The sequence below is a fragment of the Beta vulgaris genome, chromosome 5 (genome assembly GCF_026745355.1).
Source record: "Beta vulgaris subsp. vulgaris cultivar EL10 chromosome 5, EL10.2, whole genome shotgun sequence".
NCBI classification, from domain to species: domain Eukaryota; kingdom Viridiplantae; phylum Streptophyta; class Magnoliopsida; order Caryophyllales; family Amaranthaceae; genus Beta; species Beta vulgaris.
The window spans coordinates 24,595,953-24,616,753 of NC_079206.1; the positions used below are offsets into that span (position 1 = coordinate 24,595,953).

The 20,801-nt window shown below is 36.8% G+C and overlaps 1 protein-coding gene across 1 annotated transcript; it reads right to left on the reverse strand.

Annotated features, from left to right (window-relative positions):
• Positions 1 to 3,906: 3,906 nt before the first annotated feature.
• LOC104893343 (uncharacterized) lies at positions 3,907 to 5,280 on the reverse strand. Its single transcript, XM_010679439.3, has one exon. It carries the CDS (start codon positions 5,278 to 5,280, stop codon positions 3,907 to 3,909), a length of 1,374 nt encoding a protein of 457 aa, XP_010677741.3.
• Positions 5,281 to 20,801: the final 15,521 nt, after the last annotated feature.

Genomic DNA, 20,801 nt, shown 5'->3' on the forward strand with positions numbered 1-20,801 from the left:
TTCCAAAAGTGAAACCTAGATTGAATTTGCTCCGCATAGGCATTTATAGCTTTGAGATATGTGGCACCTGATGTTGAATTTATTGCAAAATTTCAAGGTTCTCACAAAAAGTTCTCCAATTAATGGCATGAAAGGTCTTGTGTGCCAAACACCATGTCCTAACCTTTGCAACTAACAAGCTCATCTTCTTTGTATAGTGAGAACTAGTGACCCCTAGCATTAGATAGCCCAAACTGATATTATTATCTCAATAATTTCCTTTCTACGCAAACACCAGTTTTTCAACTTGTAAGGTCTTTTATTTGAGGAGTCAACAATAAAGGTAATATAGATAATAATGGCTGCATGGTCAGAGCAGGTAATGGGCTCATGCATCACTATATGATGTGGGAACATGTACATCCAAGAGTGAGAGACAAAAACTCTATCTAAACGTTCCATAATGAGGTTGGAACCTAGTTGCTTATTCTTCCATGTAAACCTAGGTCCCATAAAGACACACTAATCATATTTGAAGCAAACCTCCAATCCTTGAAACTATCCCATCCCCTAATTGTGTTTGACCCACCTAGTTTATCTTCAAAGAGCTCAACTTGGTTAAAATCTTGTGACCAACCTAGAACTATACCACACATTAGGTTTCTCCTGAACAATAGGAGCCCCAAACAAAAAGCAAATATACCATATTTTTCCCACTAAAGTTTGAAATTTTACGAAGGATAAGATTTTGATGTTTGCGAACAATATCAACATGATTTTGTGACGAACCTAGAACTAGTAACCCACCCTTAGAACCAACTGCATCTAAGCCAAAAACATGAGTGGGAGCGATAGTCTTAAACCTAGAACAAGCTACATCCATGATCCATACTAGATTTTGTTTCAGACAAAATTAAAACATAGGCCTATGCATATGAAACAACCAAAATACATACGCCATTGCAAGGGAGTATTCATCAATTACTCCCGTTGCATTCCATGCGATTAGTTTCATGGTAAGACAGAGAGATGTGCTGGGCCAGATCCCACACCCACTGGTGGAGAGAGAGAGAACAACCGAGGAATGCAATTCCCTATCCTCCTGGTTGTCAGTAGAAACATTCCCATAACCAGAAACTGATGCATTGTCATCTTGTTTCCATTTCTTCACCTTTTGAACACACATATCTTGACCATGCCTTTTATGCGACAACTTTGACGTAATTTCTTCATAGCTTCAACACCGAAATCTTATGCCATGCCCACATCAGTTAGGGCTTTTGGTACGAGTTTAAAACTGTTTCCATCACAATGCCACATATTAAAACCAACCTTACCCTCTTATGCTTCCCATTTCATACGCCATCTTTTAAGCGCCCAATTCGTTTCAATATAACCTGGATGAATTGAACTAACTTCATCCCTAACTGACTTACAATGAGAAATAGGTGGAAGCCTTCACTAGTAGAATAAATGCTTATTGCTGCGGTCAAAAAGTGGTCTATTGCTGTGGTTTGGGAGCGCAACAATTGAGGGGGCATCAATAGGTAATAATTATATTGCTGCGGTTTAAAACCGCGACAATATTCTCAAATATTGCTAACCGCAGCAATATTATTATGTATTAGCTATTTAACAGAGAGTATTGCTGCGGTTTTGGGCCAAAACCGCAGCAATAGGTCCTGGTAACCAAATTTTTTTTTTTTTTTTTTTTTGCATTTTGCAATCACATATGAAAGATTAAAATCAGGCAACAAACCAATCCACTATAATGTGCATAACATCTCAAAATGAAGGATGAAAATAAATTTGTTTATTAGATCTTATGGCAACTTAAAATTTTGGTTACAATGACTATTACTAAAAGAAAAAAAATATATATATTAAAAAATCCTAAAATAAAAATTCTACAGATCAAAAATAAAGAAAGAAATGGAAAAAGGAAAAAAAAAACAGAACCTAAAAAACGAATGAAACCTAAAAAACAGAAAGTATGAAACCTAAGAAACAAAAAAACGAGTGTTGAAATCAAACAAATCCAAAAAATAAAGGAAACAAAATAAATCTAAACCGCCGGCCACCATCTGCACGTCGTCCTTGTCGCCGGCCACCAACCGAAAGTTCGATGCGCGTACAGTTCAAAAAAATCGCTCCGAACGAAGAGTTGTCGCCGGCAACTAACCAACCGAGACCACCTCGCGACCCACATTTGAACTCGTTGCGAAAGAAGACGAACAAATCGAGGAGAGTGGACGAACAACGAGGAGAGTGAACGAATGTTGTTGCGTCGAGCGAGGGTGGCGACGAACGAGGGAGGAAGCAAAGCCGGTGGATTTGTTGCGTCGAGTAGATCTGGAGCGAGAGAACAGAGTGAGGGTTTAAGAGGAGAGAGGAGAGAGAGGACGCTGAGGGTTAGAGGAGAGAGGAGTGAGGAGAGGTTGAGAGAAACGGCTGGGTTAGAGGAGATGCAACAATAAAAACCCTACTTATGACCCGCAAGTTTTATATATACTTGTGTTTTTCAAATTCTTTTATGATATTGCTACGGTTTCTGATAAAAACCGCAGCAATATATTAAAATATTATTTTTTAAATATTATTTTAATATATTGCTGCGATTTTTCCTAAAAACCGCAGCAATATTTCTGGTCAAATAGTCAACTTTTTCAAAAATTTTCCTATTGATTCCATATTGCTACGGTTTCAGACCGAAACCACAACAATATTTTTATTTATATTTTACCTTTTCTTTTTACGTCATATATTGCTGCGTATGGGTAAAACCGCAGCAATACCACCGCAGAAATAAGCAATTATTCTACTAGTGCTTCTCTTTTTTCATGGCGAAAGTGTGGATAACACAAGGATACCATGAAGGACGATTTCATTGTTTGACACTAGAGACCGAGGTGTGTTAGCAGTAGAGGTGATCATGGGCCGGGCTGGGCCGGGTTCGGGCCGGGCCGCGGTCAAAAAATTTTCCCATTGACCGGGCCGGGCCTAAATTCGGGCCGAATTTTTGTGTCCAAAGCCCGCTATTTCGGGCCGGGCTTAGCGGGCTTTTGCGGGCCAAAACGGGCCGGGCCAAAAAATAGACTAAAAATTCGTTTTTAGCTTGCCCAAAGCCCGCCCAAAGACAAAAAAAAACGGGCGGGCCAAAAAATTCTGCCCAAAACCCGTTCCAAAAACGGGCCGGGCCGGGCCAGCGGGCCGGGCCAAAATGATCACCTCTAGTTAGCAGGATCTTTTTCAATATGAGGTTGTACTGGAGATTGAGAAGATGAAACATATCGAGAAAAGTGAGAATTTGGAGAATGTTGGGTGAACTCTAGATCTTGCATTGAGTGAATTAAGGAAAGTACGTAGTCTATTTCGTACTTGAAAGATAGGCCCTGCATGAGGGATGATACTAGCCACCCCAACATTAAATCCTTGGGGCCTAGTTGAAATAGGAGCCATAAGAGCATCTCCATTCATGGGGCACCCCATTTCTTCTCTCTCCTCACCTTATTTGTCCACCTCATTTTCCACTACCTCCCCATTTTACCTTACTCAAATTTGAAACACATACCTCCACTCATCTACCTCCCCATTTATCTTCTCTCTCTTATTTCCTATACCCCACCACCTTTTCTCTCTCCTACTTTCCCATACCCCACCAATATTTTATCTATTGATTATATATTCCATATTTAACATGATTTCTTTGTAATTAAATAAAAAAATCGTAATTATCCTCATTAATTTCATAATTAATCAATAAATAATTGACACACTAATTAAATTCGGTAGTTGCTAATTACGCTATGTAAATTGCTAATCACGCTATTAAAACGATAAATCGTTAATTTATGCTCATCTTTTAATTAAGCTACTTAATTGAGATTTCTTACAACAATGGCTACACTTAATATTACAAACAATAATTCACTCATCATTGGTTGATTGGCGACAATTGTGCCAAATGTGTTGAGCCAAGTCCTTTTGTAAGGAGTTGTGAACATCTCTATCCCACGCATCAGCTCTATTTTGCAAATATTGTTGCATCCCTATATCATTGTAGCGACCAGGTTGAACAGAAAATGTTTCAAGCCTATGGCTAGACGAAGTACTAGCAATCGAGGCATTTTCTTGCTCGAAGTCTGATGCGTCTTGATAATTTAGATATGTATCCCGTTCATCCTCGACAATCATATTGTGAAGAATGATACACGCCAGCATTATTTCCCACATTAAGTGTTCATCCCAAATGAGTGATGGCCTTTGTATTATTGCAAAGCGTGCTTGTAAAACCCCAAACGCACGTTCGACGTCTTTCCGAACTGATTCTTGACGTTTGGTGAACAACTCATCGACGGGAGATAGTGGGAGTCGAATTGCTGGCATGAACACTGCCCATTTAGGGTAGATCCCATCTGTTAGGTAATATCCCCTATTATAGGTATTACCATTCACATTAAATGTGACCTCAGGAGCTCTTCCTTGATAAAGATCATCAAACACCGGAGAACGTGCCAATACATTGATATCATTACAAGTTCCCGGTGTTCCGAAAAATGCATGCCATATCCACAAGTCTCCGGAGGCCACTTCTAGAATTACCGTTGCAGATTTGGACCTACCTTGATACAACCCTTTCCATGCTCGTGGGCAATTTTTCCATTGCCAATGCATGCAATCTATGCTGCCCATCATTCCAGGAAAACCCCGCCTTTCCCCGTCACGTAAGAGGCGTTGCAAGTCGGTTACTGTAGGCCTCCTTAAGTACTCGGTCGTAAAAGCTTTTCGAATTCCTTGCACAAAGTGCACAAGGCACTCCTTTGCTGTTGATTCAGCAATTTTGATGTACTCGTCGACTGCGTCAGATGCTGATCCATATGCTAGACACCTCAATGCTGCTGTGCATTTCTGATGAGTGGAGGCACCTAGCTTCCCAGTTGCGTCTGGTAGTTGTTGAAAAAATTTGTCTTTCGCAGCGACTGCGTTCATAATTCGAAAGAAAAGAGGACGACGCATACGAAATCTGCGTCGGAACATGTCTTCGGTATATAGAGGACGATCAACAAAGTAATCGTTCATTAACCTTTGATTTGCATCAGCACGGTCTCTTGGAATAATATTTTTTTTTTTGGGAGATGTTCTTTGAGTGGCTTCTATGATTGGAGCAACAATTGTTTGAACAGCTTGTTGAATTACGTAGTCTTCTTGTTCTTCAAGATACGCGTTGTATAAAATCATGTTATTGACCATATCATCAAACTGGTCATCACTTGAACTTGAAGAATTGTAATCCAAGTTCATGTTTCCTTTTGTTGCAAGAAGAGAAGAAGAATGAAGTGGTTTGAAGGAAGAAGAATGATATTTTTTGTAGAAAGAAGGATGGTGTTATGGTGTGATGTTATCATTCAACCAATTCATCTTTTATAGACATTTGATGATAAGAGTGCAATCTCTGAAGATAAGAAAGGACTACACAATCCCAAAAAAAAAATTTTCAAAAGATAAGATTGTAATCCACTTTTCAGAAGATAAGATTCTCAATAGATAAAAATATATAAAACAATACAAACTAGGATAGTAAATACTAGAATTACGAAAGAATTAAGGATACTAAATAAAACAACCTTATAACTAAACTACTTCATAAACTCTTCTCTTAGCTTCTCATAGTATTCGAACTCAACCGCATCAAGAGATGGTTTGGTCATCAACAATTGATACATCTTGAACCTCATTTTCTTTTCATCTCGCTGCTTTTGGTAATCCATCATTTCTTCTATATTTTTCCTTATTGTAATTCGTTCACCTTGCATTTCACTTAAAGTGTTGTTGAAATCATCTAAACTTGTAGCTACTCCTTTCATTTTCTTTGTGCCTTAGCCTTCTTCGCACCATCCGGGCGAACTGATACAACTTCATCACTTGACCTTTTTGAACTTGATTGACTCACAACAGTTGAATCGTATCCGGGTTGCCATCTTGAAAGGTGTCTCATTCCCATCCAACAATGGTACAATTTGAAAGCTTTATTATTTTGTTTTTGTTGGTATAGTTCATGAGCTTTAGCCTCTACATCCGTAATAGCCATTCTCACATTTGATTTCATTCGCTCGCTTCACCGAGTTGCGATACCCACAAAGTCACGAGTCGGTTGATGGTTCTCCAATGCGCTTTAATTGACTTCATGGTCCTTGGGTGGATGAGTGATGGTTTTTTTACCACTTCAACATCGTAGATGCCTTGATTTCTTTCCAAAGCTTTGCCTTTGACTGATCTGTTCCCACTAATGGATCACCACCACAATTAAGGTATCCGGAGACCAATGCTATATCCTCATCATGTCCCCACCTTTCTTTTAGTATCTTATCTTTACCTTTTCCACCTTGGTCCGCTTCATCTTCATCATCATCATCATAAGCATCATCATCGTCTCCGAGTTGTTGAGTTTGGTAATAATCTCCAATCGGTATTCGGTTATTGCTCCCGTCTCCCCCTGGAGTTGTAGGATTTTGATCCATATATTGAGACATTGGAGATGAGAGATTCACTGGAGTATGGGGCGGGGTTTCGAAATTAGAAGGTTGTTGACTTTGGAGTACAAATGCTTGGAATAAGGCTTGGATTTGAGGGTTATTGAGCATATTTGGATCAAAAGCAATATTAGTATTTTGACGATTTGGGTTTTGTTCGAAATTTTGATGGAAATTTGGATTTTGTGGGGAATTTGAATTTTGTTGGAAATTTGGATTACATTGGAAATTAGAATTTTGTGGGGAGTTAGAATTTTGTGGGAAATTTGGATTTTGTGGGTGGTTGAGATTAAATTGATAATTTGGGGTTCTTTGAGGCCTATTTCCATAATTAGAATTATTAGGATTCATAATCATGGATAATTTGTTTGGAAGTATTTAAAGAGTAGAGGAATAAAATATATAATTAAGATGAGAAAAATTAGAGAAATTAAAGATTGGAAAAGGTAGAGAAATTTGAATGTATCTAAAGCATATTGGTCTCTGTCTATTTATAGACAATTAAAAAATATGAACGTTGGTATAATTTTTTTTTTTTTAATTAGCAGATTTTTTTTTAAAATAGCAAAATTATGCAACGGCTATTTTAAAAAATAACCGTTGCTTTTAAAGGGGAAGTTGACATTTAGCAGCAAGTGATTGGGCCTCTGGGCGCGCGTCAGGCTGGCAGGGCCAGCTCTCCCCTTTTTTTTTTCTCTCTCTGCCACGCGTCAGGCTGGCAGGGCCAGCTGGTCCGTTTTTTTTCTCTCTCTCTGCCGCCAGGTGTAAGCATCTCATTTGTTCTTCATTTGGGCACCTCCCCTAAAACTTCAGCATCCTCATTAAATGGGGAACCAACCCCACTCATGTGGAGCCCCATTTGAGGAGAGAGACTCCATATGGGGAGGGTTTTTTTTTCCCATTGGAGGTGCTCTAAATGCTCGAGATTGAGCAACCGCATGTAACGTTGTCCCCTATGCATCAACATAATCATGTAAACCAGATGCACTATTATTAAACATATTACCTATAGGAGGGTGAGTGTCTCCATTCGTTTGTGTGGCCCACTATGTGATACCAAGTGCTTCAAAAGTGTTTGCCTCGGAGGTTGATGACTTGTCCCTTCCTCATACACTTGCTTGATAGTTGAAGAAGAAAAACCTTGACAAATAGTTACAGTTTGTGGCGGGAGAGGTTGCGGAGTGAGAAATTGGGCATACGAGTAAGATGATAGGCCAAATCTCCTCCTCGAGATTGTTGCAGCTGATTATCCATATAGGCTTCGGATGGTAATCCCATTTCATGCTGCATGTCATAATCCTGCCCCGTACTCTTAGATGGAAGCCCAAAATCTTCCTCTCCCGAGTAGAAATTTCTTCATCTTCAAAAGAAGAATTATAAGGTAGATTGCTTGACGAAAATTCTTGAAAACTTGAGTTTGCTTCACTGTTGTAGGCGTGTTTATGCGGGATGAGCGCGTATTTGATTTAATTACCCCATTATAAAGGTTTTATTGAAATAATTCTTTTTAGGGAGAATCATAAACCTAATTGGATATTGGAAAATTGTAGGGACAAATTAGGGACTTATTCAAAGTAGATTTTTTCCGTCATGACTCCATAGATGATCAAAGTGAACCAAAGATTAAGTTAGGGGGTGAGGGTACAATACAATCAGGAACTATATAGCCTACTTTTGGCCTCTACTAAATATCGATTCATTACAGATTTTATGCCAAAGAATAATCATATAATATTTTAAACACACTAAAAATATTTAGTCTAATTTTTAGTGACATGTTATTACGGAATCAGATTACAAGGTTCCTAACAGGTTGTCCAGATTAATCTGATTAATATTAAAACAGTTCTTTAGGTCTTGTTTAGCAATAATAACATGTGGGTGGTAACAATCATGCAAGACAATCATATACTATGCATATAATGATCAGGCAGTCATATGATCTACAAAGACATGAATATAATATAATATGAAATAAAGAAGAGAAAAGGATTAGAATATACAAAGGCAAGGTTTTTATATTAAAGATCTACATCATGGAAGAAACGATTAGTAACTTTCAATATAAAAATAGAGAATTTATTCAAGGATCCTCAGGATTATACCTTTGAGGTTTAGATTATGGAGCGCCACGATCTTTAGGCGGAGCAGTCGTTGAACTAAGAACGCAGTGATTAGGAATAGATTGAACGTATTGAAGTGTTTGAGTATTTTGGAAGTCGAAGTGTATTCGTAAGTATTCGAGAGAATTTTCCGTATTCGTAAAATAATAATGAGAAGCCCCCTTTGATTCGAGATATTTGGAGTATTTATAGGCAGAACGACACTACACCTCACGTGCCAGCTGCGCCCGGCGCAGATAACGTGTCAAGCGCATGAGGCGACATGCCCTGTAAAAAGCGTACGCGTGGCACGCGTTTTGAATAAGATAAAAAATAAATTCCGCGTCTTAAGAGAACTGCGCTTGACGCAGGACTCTCCACGAAACAGAAAGTCTACGTGGCAGTTCTGGTGCGCTTGGCACAGGTTGTGCGCTAGGCGCGACTTACGTGGAAGCTCACGTGTCGGGACATATGCACTCGGCGAAGGTAGCTACGCTCAGTGTAGAGCTTGTTTCTGACAAGTCTTGTTAATTTTTTTAAAAAAAGACGCATTCTAAAAGATTTTCTTTTATCTTTTGACTACAGATATCTGATTTTATAGGATAATATTGATTTTAACTTATAGAAAATATGTTTTGAACATTTTAATTTATTAAAATAAAATAATTAATTATAAATTAATTGGGCTTTTCAAAGAATTGGGCTCAAATACAATTAACTATCATGAATAAATAATTGGGCTTTAGAATATCATTTCGAAACACAATTTTGGAGTGGTTCTTTAGATTGCTCTTTCGTTGAGTCGCGCCAAATAATACTGCAGTATGTTTCATCATTAGATCCTTAAATGGGGAGCCACAATCATGTGTCTACAGAAGCCCGAACTTTGACTGAGGTTCAGGAAACCGAAAGTCAAAGTATACGGTGTCGGGACAGAAGACGATTCTAAACGCTCTGCAGTTTAGAACTTATCTATATACATCGGTCTCTGCAAAACAAAGTTAATATGCAGGACAATAACTACAAGTAATCTGATTACTTGTAGGGAAAGATTTTAGCAGATAGGTGCAAACAACTCAGATAAGGCACATAATGATGCAATAATGAAAACTTAGATTCCCTAAGGATGCAAAAGACGCTATGCAAGGATTAATTTATGCAAAGCTATGGGTTGACACGTCATGCAAGGCCAGAGTTATGCAAGACTAGAATGTATATAACGCACTGCACGGTCAGGATTTTGAAAGGCTGCAATGCATGGTCAGGATTTTGCAAGGTTAGAAGATATGTAGATTGATAGAGTGATTAGAAATGCATATAATGATTTTCAAAAATCGTTTTTAGTAAATGATCGGGGTCCATAAATGAGGTCCTCAGATTTCCACTCTTTGGCATTTTAATTTGGAGAAGCCACCACACGTAGGAAGTCCCCACTTTGGGTGAGCTTCTCTTGAGTTTGGCATTATGAGCCTGGATTGAAATGTATTTGACATGTCTTGAATGTTGAAAGTTGTCATTGGGGATTCTTCATTGGAAAGTCGATATAGGCAAAGTCAAATATCGCCATAAATCAATATTTCAAATCCATGTACTTGTTTGGATGTCATAGAATTATCTGCAATACTATGTGTTTTTAGTAAATTAATATGTACATTTTTTAAGAGGTTTTTAAGGAGGTTTTCTCAATAAGATTTTCGGTGTTGAAATGTAATTTTAGCCCAATGGATTTTTGTGCCTTATAATTGCTAGCTTTGAATCCAAGTACAAAAAAAAAAAAAAGAGTCTTTGTTAGACAATGGTCAAATAAAGTTTACATGCATGTTGGAAATATCCATTACTTTAGTTATCATTTGATCATGCAAGAGGGCCAACTCCGGACGACACGAATTGAGCTCGGCCCTGCACGAACCTGCTATGAGCATGTCATGTCACACACGCATGGTAGATGGACCAGTACGGGCTAAACATGAATAACATTCTAAAAGTTTGGCACAAACCCGGCACGAACACAAATGAAAGGTCGGCCCACACGTTGAAATGCTTATCTTGGTTCAAAACTTATAATAACTAAAACTTTTATGAGGCACGATGGCAGGGCACGAATTAATCAACCTAACAAGAAAATTGGGCATGGTTGTACGTGCATCTTCACATTTAGGAAATAACATAGTCATGACGTTCACTAGGTTTAGAATAGCTCGTCGTAAAGAGAACTACAACATATATAGTATCATATAGTCATGTTAGGCTAGTAATATAGTTACATAACCTAACTGAATTAATACACTAACATCAAATTAAACCTAATTAATTAATTTGCCTGATTATTACTTAAAAAAACAACGACATCATCTCCCATGCTAAGATGCTTAGTACTTCCTCCGTTACGCATTATTGGCAACATTAGGTATTATTTGTGAGAGGTAAAATATTCAATTGTTGCCAATAATGCGTAACGGAGGGAGTAACAATTTCGTTCTTGTTATCATGAAACATTCTTGTTCTATATAAATTGAATTTGTCTTAATTTATTATGTGTCAATTTTTCTTATTTCATACGGAATATAAATGAATATCAATTAATCAATGCTTACTCCTTGTTCATTACTTTACGTAAGTATATAATGTAACGTACTTATATGACTTTAGGTTCAACTCCGCATATAAGTTGTACTCGTATACCAAGTATTATTTTTTGAGAGATTTCATTATGTTTATCATTCTTTCTTACATTGCAAAATTTTTTTAAAAAATATTCTAATTTCAATATGAGCATAATAAGGATCATTAAAGTCTATAAATTTGACTTGATTATTATTTTAGTGATAAGTATGATATGATAGTATGCGTAATTGATATCTATTTTTTTCTAGATGGTTCCACATATTCTTATAATATAAAGGTAATTTTTTTTTATTATTGATAATAATAATTAAAAAGACAAAACTTAGATTAATCTATGATATTCTATATTTCTTCTCCAAGACAAAATATCTATTTTATTAGGAAGAAAACATCAAAAATCTCTAAAATATTAGATATTATTTACGGTATAATTTAGGAGTTTCACAAACTCAAAAATCTAATATATCATTTAGGATAACTTAAAGAGGGAAATTTTTTATATCTGAAATAGATTCCCGCCTCAGCAAAGCAAACCCCCTAATCTCTTCCCTTCCCTCTACCAAACCAAGTATGACCCCCTTTCCCATTAAACCCTAATCTTCTATTTTCAATCTTCAATCTCCTTCACCTCCCTCAATCGCTCTGCAAAACCCAAATCTCCTCCCATTTACGGTCATTCCCACCCCTTCTCCACCCAAAAAATAGTTGACCTAAGCCCATTGAAAATTACTTACGACATTGAAGAAGATTCGCAGAGAAAATCATGGCTCAAACTCTATCTTGACCTTCTCACTCAAAGAAAATTTCTCGATTTTCTTTCTGAATCTGAGGAGAACCAAAGAAACAAGGCCATTCATGAGTCCCTATGCGCATTAAAGCCTTGGACATGGTAATGAAATCTTTGGAAGAAGAGGTTGCAGAAGGTCGATGCATTGTGTGTGCCCTTCCAGTGAAGGGGAGCGGATTGGAGAACAAAAAGGCTAGGGTTTCGTCCAATAAGAGAAGGGCTACACAGGAAAGGAGAAGGCCAGGGTTTCATCTCCAAAACATGCGGCTGGAAGTAAGGGGAAGGAGAAGGTGCTTTATAATTCAGAAGGTAAAAATTAGCTCTTTTTTTTCAATTTAGTTAATAATTATTTATTGCTATAATATTTGGAATTGTGTGGAATCAATAGAAATTTGCTGAAATTGAACCACAGTTACCAAATTATGCTTGTGTAATTGGTACGCAGTCACATATGCATATAAATTGTTCTTCTGTGTATCTTCCTGATCAAATTATGAATCGTAGTATCCCTGTAATTCAGTCCCTGTAATTCTGGTATGTTTGATAGCAAATTCTGGTTTGTTTTATGTAAATGTTCATATAGTGAACAAATGTTTTGTTGTTGTTGTTGTTCAGTCATTTTGAAGTCATTGTGAACAAATGGTTAAAACTTTTGCACGTTTTAATGAGTTATTATGTGCTTAATTTTAAGTGGTTTCAATTCAATCTACAAAATGAACAATTGGGGTTTGTACTAAGGATTGCTTGCTCCTAGAAGAACGTCTAACAGGAGGAGGAACAAGGGGGTTGGGGTCATGATCTATGACCAGGAAGAGGAAAATAAGGACAATGAAAGTGGAGAGAGTGATGATGAGGACAATCTTGGATCGGACTGCATATTATGTTGTAGCTGATCAGTTTGATGATTATTGGACCAATTATTATGAAAGCGACGAAGATGAGGTGATAGAAATAGACAGTGATAGTGGTAGTGACAATGAGGTTCCCCCAGGGAGCTGATTTCCTATCCGTTTTCATAATCCAGGGGACTACTATGCCCCACTCAGTATGTGTTCTTAGTTCTCACCCTCCTTTATTGTTATGAATTTTATACTGCAATTTCTTCATAATATACTAGTATTGTATTGATATTTAATTAAGTGATTAATGAAAGATTCTTGCAACTAGAGCAAAGGTTGTAGCCTTTTCTTTTGCTCGTTCTATTTTAACTAATTTTATTTTGTATCAGATTTATTATAGGAATTGGTGAAGTTGTAGGTTGAATTGGTGTGTCAATGGAGGAGCAAATACTATGTTGATAAAGATTTATCTTGACACAAATTTCTTTTCTTTTTTTTTCATGGATTCATTTGAAATAGACTTATGAAGTCTATGATTGCAGGGGCTATTGTTTCAATTAATGAAAAATCAAAACAATACTTTGATTTCTGATGTTCGCTGTCTCCAAGTATAAGTTGACTATACTCCTTGATGTTTAGGCTTCATTGATAAAGTTTTTGTATCACTTGTATTCTTGAGGCGTCATGCATTATTTGTCCAATAATTTAGTGTTTTTCATGTCTTACCTATCTTCCATGATGCCGAATACGCTGTGACCTCTTCTATCTGTTTTTTATTTTTCAGTACAGGAAGAGTACTGCAATTGAAGTATTAAATCTTCACAGTAGTGTTTAAATTTGGTACTTCTAAGTCCAGATGGTCATTTATAATTCAAATTCAAGAAGTTTAATGTTTTTTTATGCTTTTCCCATCTAAGTTAATGTGAAATTTTGTTTCTTTTTCCTTCTATAACAAACTTAACGCATAGTTTAAAAATATGACTTTGGGTTTTTTTTTTTTTTATTGGGGATTCAACTGGTAGCAGTAGTGTACTGTGCAGGTGCAACTTCTGATTTATGATGTAGTTATAAGGCCATTAATTTTCCTTTGCTTAACTTGCTACAGTGTTATGGGGATCTTATGGGTTTTCACGTTTATGTTTTGGGTAATTTTAGCGTGATTTTGCTGCTAGATTTAGAGTCTAAAGAACAACAAGACTTCTGTGGCTTTTTAAGGTGGCTTCAATGAATTGCTTGCTTTCTTTTTTGTAGGTGTTTTGCTCTAACAGGAATATTGGCAGTTAACATGATACATTATCATTTAACCTGATTACAATGGGTATCTGTTTTATGCATCCATTTTGTTACTAAAGTATTTGTAAGTTTTTCCTATTTGCAGATGTTTTGGAAGATGTACAACAGTTTGGAAGATGTACAGCAGTTTTAGATTTTGGAGATCTTTTAGGCACAGACTTTTGGGAACAGATTGCCAGACATGGTGCATTGACTACGTAGCTTAAGTTATGATTCAGTAAAGCTTAGATTTTGCTATTGTCCTAGTTGGTTAGGGTTACTTTTTTTGTGTGCAAGGGTGGCTTGCACATGATAGGCCTAGCCATGGTGAACCCATCCTCTTGTCAGGACTGATTATGTTAAAACCTTTTAGGTTATTATGTTTCCCTGATTGGATTTACTGTTGGCCATCTGTGGATATTATTTTGGATTGTATACAATTGTCACGTTCATATAAATAAATATTTCTTTCTTTGATAAATCTATAATTTCTTTCTTCCATTTATGTTAATTTTCTGTATTATTATGCAAAATAAGTAAGTAAATAAATAATATTAAAAATTACGTGGCATTATTAAACGTCATTATAACAATTTGGTGCTTCTAAAAACCTACTTTATAAAATTTCACAGTTGCATCTAAATATAATTAGGAGCAACATATATAAATGTCCCTAAATGTGTTTTGAACCTACGAAATGTAGTTGCCTCTAAATATATTTAGATGCAAAAGAAGTGGTTGTCTTAATTTAGAATCTGCGGCAAAATTTATAGTTGCATCTAAATATTAGTGGTTTTAGAAACAGTATTTGTGTTCGCCAAAAAGTAAGCAATAGACGCAACTTAAAATTAGAGACAAACTTATGGTTGCCTCTAAATATAAATGGTCTTATCACCAATGTAACATGTGTGCCCCAAAAAGGTGGCATTAGGGGTAACCTATAATTAGCGACTGACTTATGGTCGCCTCTAAATGTAAGTGGCTTTAGTAACACTTCAAGTTTTGTGCCTCAAAAAGGTGGCATTAGAGGAAACCAACAATTAGCGACAAGCATATGGTTGCCTCTAAACATAAGTGTCTTTAGCAACACCATAACTTGTCTGCCTCTAAAAGGTGGCATTAGGGGCAACCTATATTTAGCCACAGACTAATTAGAGGCAGTGAGAAAATTGCTTCTAAACACCATTAGAGGCTACAAATATATATTTACATGCAATTTTGGATTGCCTCTGTATGTAGCTTTTTTTGTAGTGCGTTGAGCAGGTAAAAGTGACTTAGGCTAAGATGAAGGCTACTCAAGATAGGCGAAAATCGTACGCGGATTTGTGTCGAGAACCTTCACATGTAATTCTTGTAAAGGTTTCTCCTATGAAGGGAGTGATGCGATTCGGTCAAAGGAGCAAGTTGAGTTTGAAGTATGTGGGTCCCTAGCCTAGAGATTTTTGAGAGAATTGTGGAGGTCGCGTATAGTTCAGCTTTGCCGTCACAGTTGCGCAGGTATCATAGTGATCCTTCACATGTAATTCTTGTCGAGTTGCACTACTTGAAAAACATTGAATTGCAGCGGTTCTTAAAGGGTCTACTGCTAAGGAGTTAGGCGTGCCGTAAATAAAGGTGATGTGGACTTTGCAGTTTTTTTTTTTTTTTTTTTTTTGCTAATTAAGAAGAGATATATTAAGAATGTAGAAACCAATTGTAACCTAGTTATTTAAAGGGAAGCCAAACCAACTAGGTTGAACCCCCCTAATCCAAAGGACAACAAATAAAGCTCTATATATACAACACTAAAAAATAACTAGTTCAGACTATTGAACCAAATAAAATCTCTTCTTGAAACTTTCTTAGGAAATACAACTAAGATTCTTCCTCTAATAAATTGTTTAATCTTCTCCACCATTACACCAATAGTAGGAACATGTTGCTCCTAGTAGGCTTTGTTCATGCTCTCCCAAATATTGTAGATGACAACCCTCAAATCAGCATACCACACTGCTTCCTAAATTTGGAAACCCTGGCAAACGGAATCCATCTGATAAGCTGTGACAAGTTGAAACTAGAATTACTAATCTACAACTAGTTCTTAATATTCTGTAAGCAACTTTTACTAAAATGACAATGGAAGAACAAGTGATCATGGTTCTCAACATCTTTGGAACATAGCAGACATCTATCATGATCAGCAGTACCCCTTTGTAGTTGACTTGATCTTATTTATTCCTTTTCTTATTAATCTATGTCTGGAATCGTAACACCCCGACAATTCTCTATTTTCCAAAATACCTTTTTAATATAAAAACTTAGAGAATTATCAAAGTATTATCGCCCGTATGATAACGTGTCGGCTTATTCATTATTTTGCAGCAGAAAACGAATAAATAAACTTTAGAAATAAACTTAGTCAAGCAAAAAGTAACTCTAAAAGTCAAACCAACAAAAGTCAAAGTCAACCTCAAAAGTCGAAGTCAACTATGAAAAGTTTAAAGTAAAAAATAATAAATAGTCAACACAAGCTCTCCAAATCTCGAACCCATGACGCATCATCTTCAAACCTGTAGATAACGATGCACTATCGATCCCTAGAGGCTGCTCACCAAATGGGTCATCACAAGATCAATAACGCATAACCATGACCAACATATACACACAAATGATATTATAAGCAAAGCTGGGTACTACATAATAAATAAACAATCCTAACATGATACTAATAAATAATAATAAACCAACATTGCAAACTAATACTACTGAACTAAACTTCACAACTAATAGATTAATTGATTTAGATGGAATAGACAATAAAACGAGTTGTCTAAACCAAAATCTATCTTCAATCTAGAAGACGAAATACGAGTGCGGCTCTGTATTCTCCTAACCTACGATATCGAGGAACCTTTAAAATAAAAATAGGACATTTTGATCAATTGGGTCTCAAGAAAAGCGATGGGCTATCACCATGTACTTCAACTCATACTTGTCCAATACTTCAGACGTGCATAAATATAAAGATATTGCTATTTTTCACTCTACATGATTATTAATTTATTCACTTGTTATGACTCACATCCAAATTTACGAGGGATTACAGCCTACCCATCTTAAAAGAAGTTTTGTAGCGAAACTTGACACGAACACTCACACATTTTGAAAAGTTTTTTCAAACTCGGCTTCCATTTGAGAAATACTTGTGTCACTCCTGTGTACACTTTTACCAACTCTAAAACCATTCGTGTTGCTCATGAACACATTTTCCATACGGAGAATCTATTTGTTTGGCCCAAATCATGTGCAAATCGCCAAAATAGGCATAAAATGCATAAAAATACCATAAAATAAGGTAAAAAGCACAAAGTTATGTCGCATTCTACCCCCTAAAGAAAACCAGTTATACCCTCGTAACTCACCTCAAGGAATAACTCGGGATACTTCTTATTCATTTCGTCTTCGGCTTTCCACGTTGCCTTTTCAAACTCATGGTTAGACCAAAGTAGTTTCATGATATTTACATCCTTATTGCGTGTACTACGCACCTTTTTATCAAGAATTCTCACAGGCTTTTCCTCATAGGTGAGGCTACTATCAATTTGGATTTTCTCAGACTCCAAAATATGACACTCATCAGGGATATATATCTCTTGAGTTGGGAAATATGAAACACATCGTGCATTTTCTCAAATTTCATTGGCAAAGCCAACTTATAAGCTACCTTCCCAGTTCTTTGCAAAATCTCATATGGGCCAACATATTTAGCACTTAATTTTCCATTTTTCCCAAATCTCATCACTCCCTTAGTTGGTGATACTTTCAAAAACACTTTATCACCTACTGCGAAAACTCATCTTCTCTTCGCTTTAAATCGGCATAACCCTTTTACCTATCTTGAGCAGCTTGGATTCTAGCCTGAATCAACTTGACATTCTTAACGTTCTCCTCAATAAATTATGTCCCCAATACTATATTCTCACTGAAATCATTCCATCAAATGGGACTTCTACACTTCTCAAAAGGAGTCATCTTCATGCTCGCATGATAACTATTGTTGTATGAAAACTCAATTAAGTCTAATTCGTCTTCCCATCTACCTTGGAAGTCAATGGCACACGCTCTCGACATATCTTCCATATTCTGGTTAGTTGTGTCATTCTGACCATCGGTTGTAGGGTGAAAAGAAGTGCTCATTTTCAATGTTGTCCCAAGATTTAACTGGACCTTTTGCCAAAATTTTATGAGAAATCTCGAATCACGATCTGAAATAATATCTATTGGGACCCCATGCAATCTCACTACATGCTTGATATACGTCTTCGTAAGTTACTTCTTCTTCCATGTCTCTTTGATTGGAATGAACACAACAGACTTTGTCAGACAGTCCACAATAACCCAAATAGTGTCGTTGCTGTTTCTCGTCTTCGGCAAAGCAATTACAAAATCCATTAAGATAGAATTCCACTTTCATCCAGGAACATCTAAGGATTGAACCTTCCCCATTGATCTCTTATGATCTATCTTCACTTTCTGACAGTTTAGACAATTAGACACAAATTTGGCGATCTCACGCTTCATATTTGGCCACCAATAGAGCTCCTTAAGATCTTTATACAACTTATCAAACCCAGGGTGCACAGAATATGGAGTATTATTCCCCTCATCCATAAGTCGTCTCTGAAGCTCATCACATTTTTGTGGTACACACCACCTTCCCTTCAATATCAAACTTCCATCATCATGAATCTTAAAGTCGAATTCCTTACCTTGCTTCATTTTCTCCTTAATCTTATCTAGGTGCTCATCTCCAACTTGAGCCTTTTTGATGTCGTCAAAAACTCACAACCCCAGTGACAAAGCACTCAGTCTCCCCAGGATTTAAAATTTCTAGGCTAAGCCTTTGCATATCTCGACACAATTCCTCAAGGACTACTAAGGCATTCAAGCTATGACTCGACTTCCTATGCAAAGCATCGGCAACTACATTCGCCTTCCCTTCATGATACTGGATGTCAAAGTCATAATCCTTGATCAACTCTAACCATCTCCTTTGTCTCATATTGAGATCTTTCTAGGTGAAAATGTACTTCAAGCTCTTATGATCGGTAAAGATCTTACAAGTTTTCCCATAAAAGTAATGTCTCCAAATTTTCAAGGCAAACACGAGCAGCTAACTCTAGATCATGGGTAGGTTAATTACCCTCAAATGGTTCAGCTGACGCGACGCATATGCAATCATCTTTTCATTCTACTGCAAAACACATCCCAAAATATTATTTGAAGCATCACTATACACCTCAAATCCCTCAAAACGGGTGGAGAGGTTAAACGCTCCTTTAAAATCTGGAAAGCTTCCTCGCACTTATCACTCCACTCGAATTTTGACTCTTTCCTCATCAAATGGGTAATTGGCCTTGCTATTTTCGAGAAATCTCTCATAAATCTCTTATAATAGCCAGCCAAACCTAAAAAAACTCCTGATATCTCAGACATTCTTTGGAGTAGGTCATGCACTAACATATTGGATCTTATTAGGATCTACAAAGACTCCTTCTTTTGATTCATAATAACCCAAAAAAGCTACTTTCTCCAAACGAAACTCACACTTAGATAACTTGGCATACAATGGATTCTTCCTAAAAGTTTTCAATATAATCCTCAAGTGCTCATCATGCTCTTCTTCACTCTTTGAATAAATAATCAGAATATCACTAATGAACACCACAACAAACTTATCTAGGAACTCATGGAATATCTTATTCATCAGATCCATAAATATAGTCGGAGCATAGGTCAACCCAAACGGCATCACAGTAAACTAATAATGACCATAATGCGTCCTAAACGCATTCTTAGTTATATCCTTATTAGCTACCCTCAGCTGGTGATACCCTGAACGCAAATTAATCTTTGAGAACATGCTCGCTCCATTCAACTGGTAAAATAGGTCATCTATCCTAGGCAAAGGATACTTGTTCTTGATGGTTACATTGTTCAACTCCATATAATTGATACACAATCTCATACTCCCATATTTCTTCTTCACAAACAACATAGGAGCTCCCCAAGGCGATGCACTCGGCTTAATATAACCTTTATCTAACAGGTCTTGAGACTACGTTTTCAACTCACTCATTTTAGGAGGTGCTTTAGATATAGGTGCCTTAGATATCGGTGTAGTTTCAGGAACTAAGTCTGTGGTGAACACAACAACTCTAGGAACCTAACCAATTCATCCCAAGAATAACATCTAGTTCTTCGAAATTGAATTCTATCAAATCGGAAGTAAATACACACTCTACTATCTTCAGAGGCAAATCGTGAATAACTTGGTACACCTTATGATCTCTCCAGTGGATATACTAATAGCAAAATCAATCACCTCAAAATCAAACAATCCCTGACTCTTAATGATAGACAACGAAATAAATGAATAAGTCGCTCCGGAATCAAATACACGTCGGCAGATCGTTCAGCTTCATTGCGACTCATCACGAAAAGTTTACCCGGAGCCTTATTCTAGTTGTTAATCTCACTACCAGGCTTACTGTAACTTCCTTGGTTGTTCTGTGACCCTACATGCTTAGAACCTTAGCTCTCTGACTGGTTGAACCTAGACCTCACTTGGTTATCACTCCCATTACCATTTTGCTCTTTCTTTTGCTTTGTGAAGCACTCATATTTC

Excerpts from the sequence above, each read along its gene's own strand:
- LOC104893343 (XM_010679439.3), bottom strand. The coding sequence starts at position 5,280 with ATGAACTTGGATTACAATTCTTCAAGTTCAAGTGATGACCAGTTTGAT.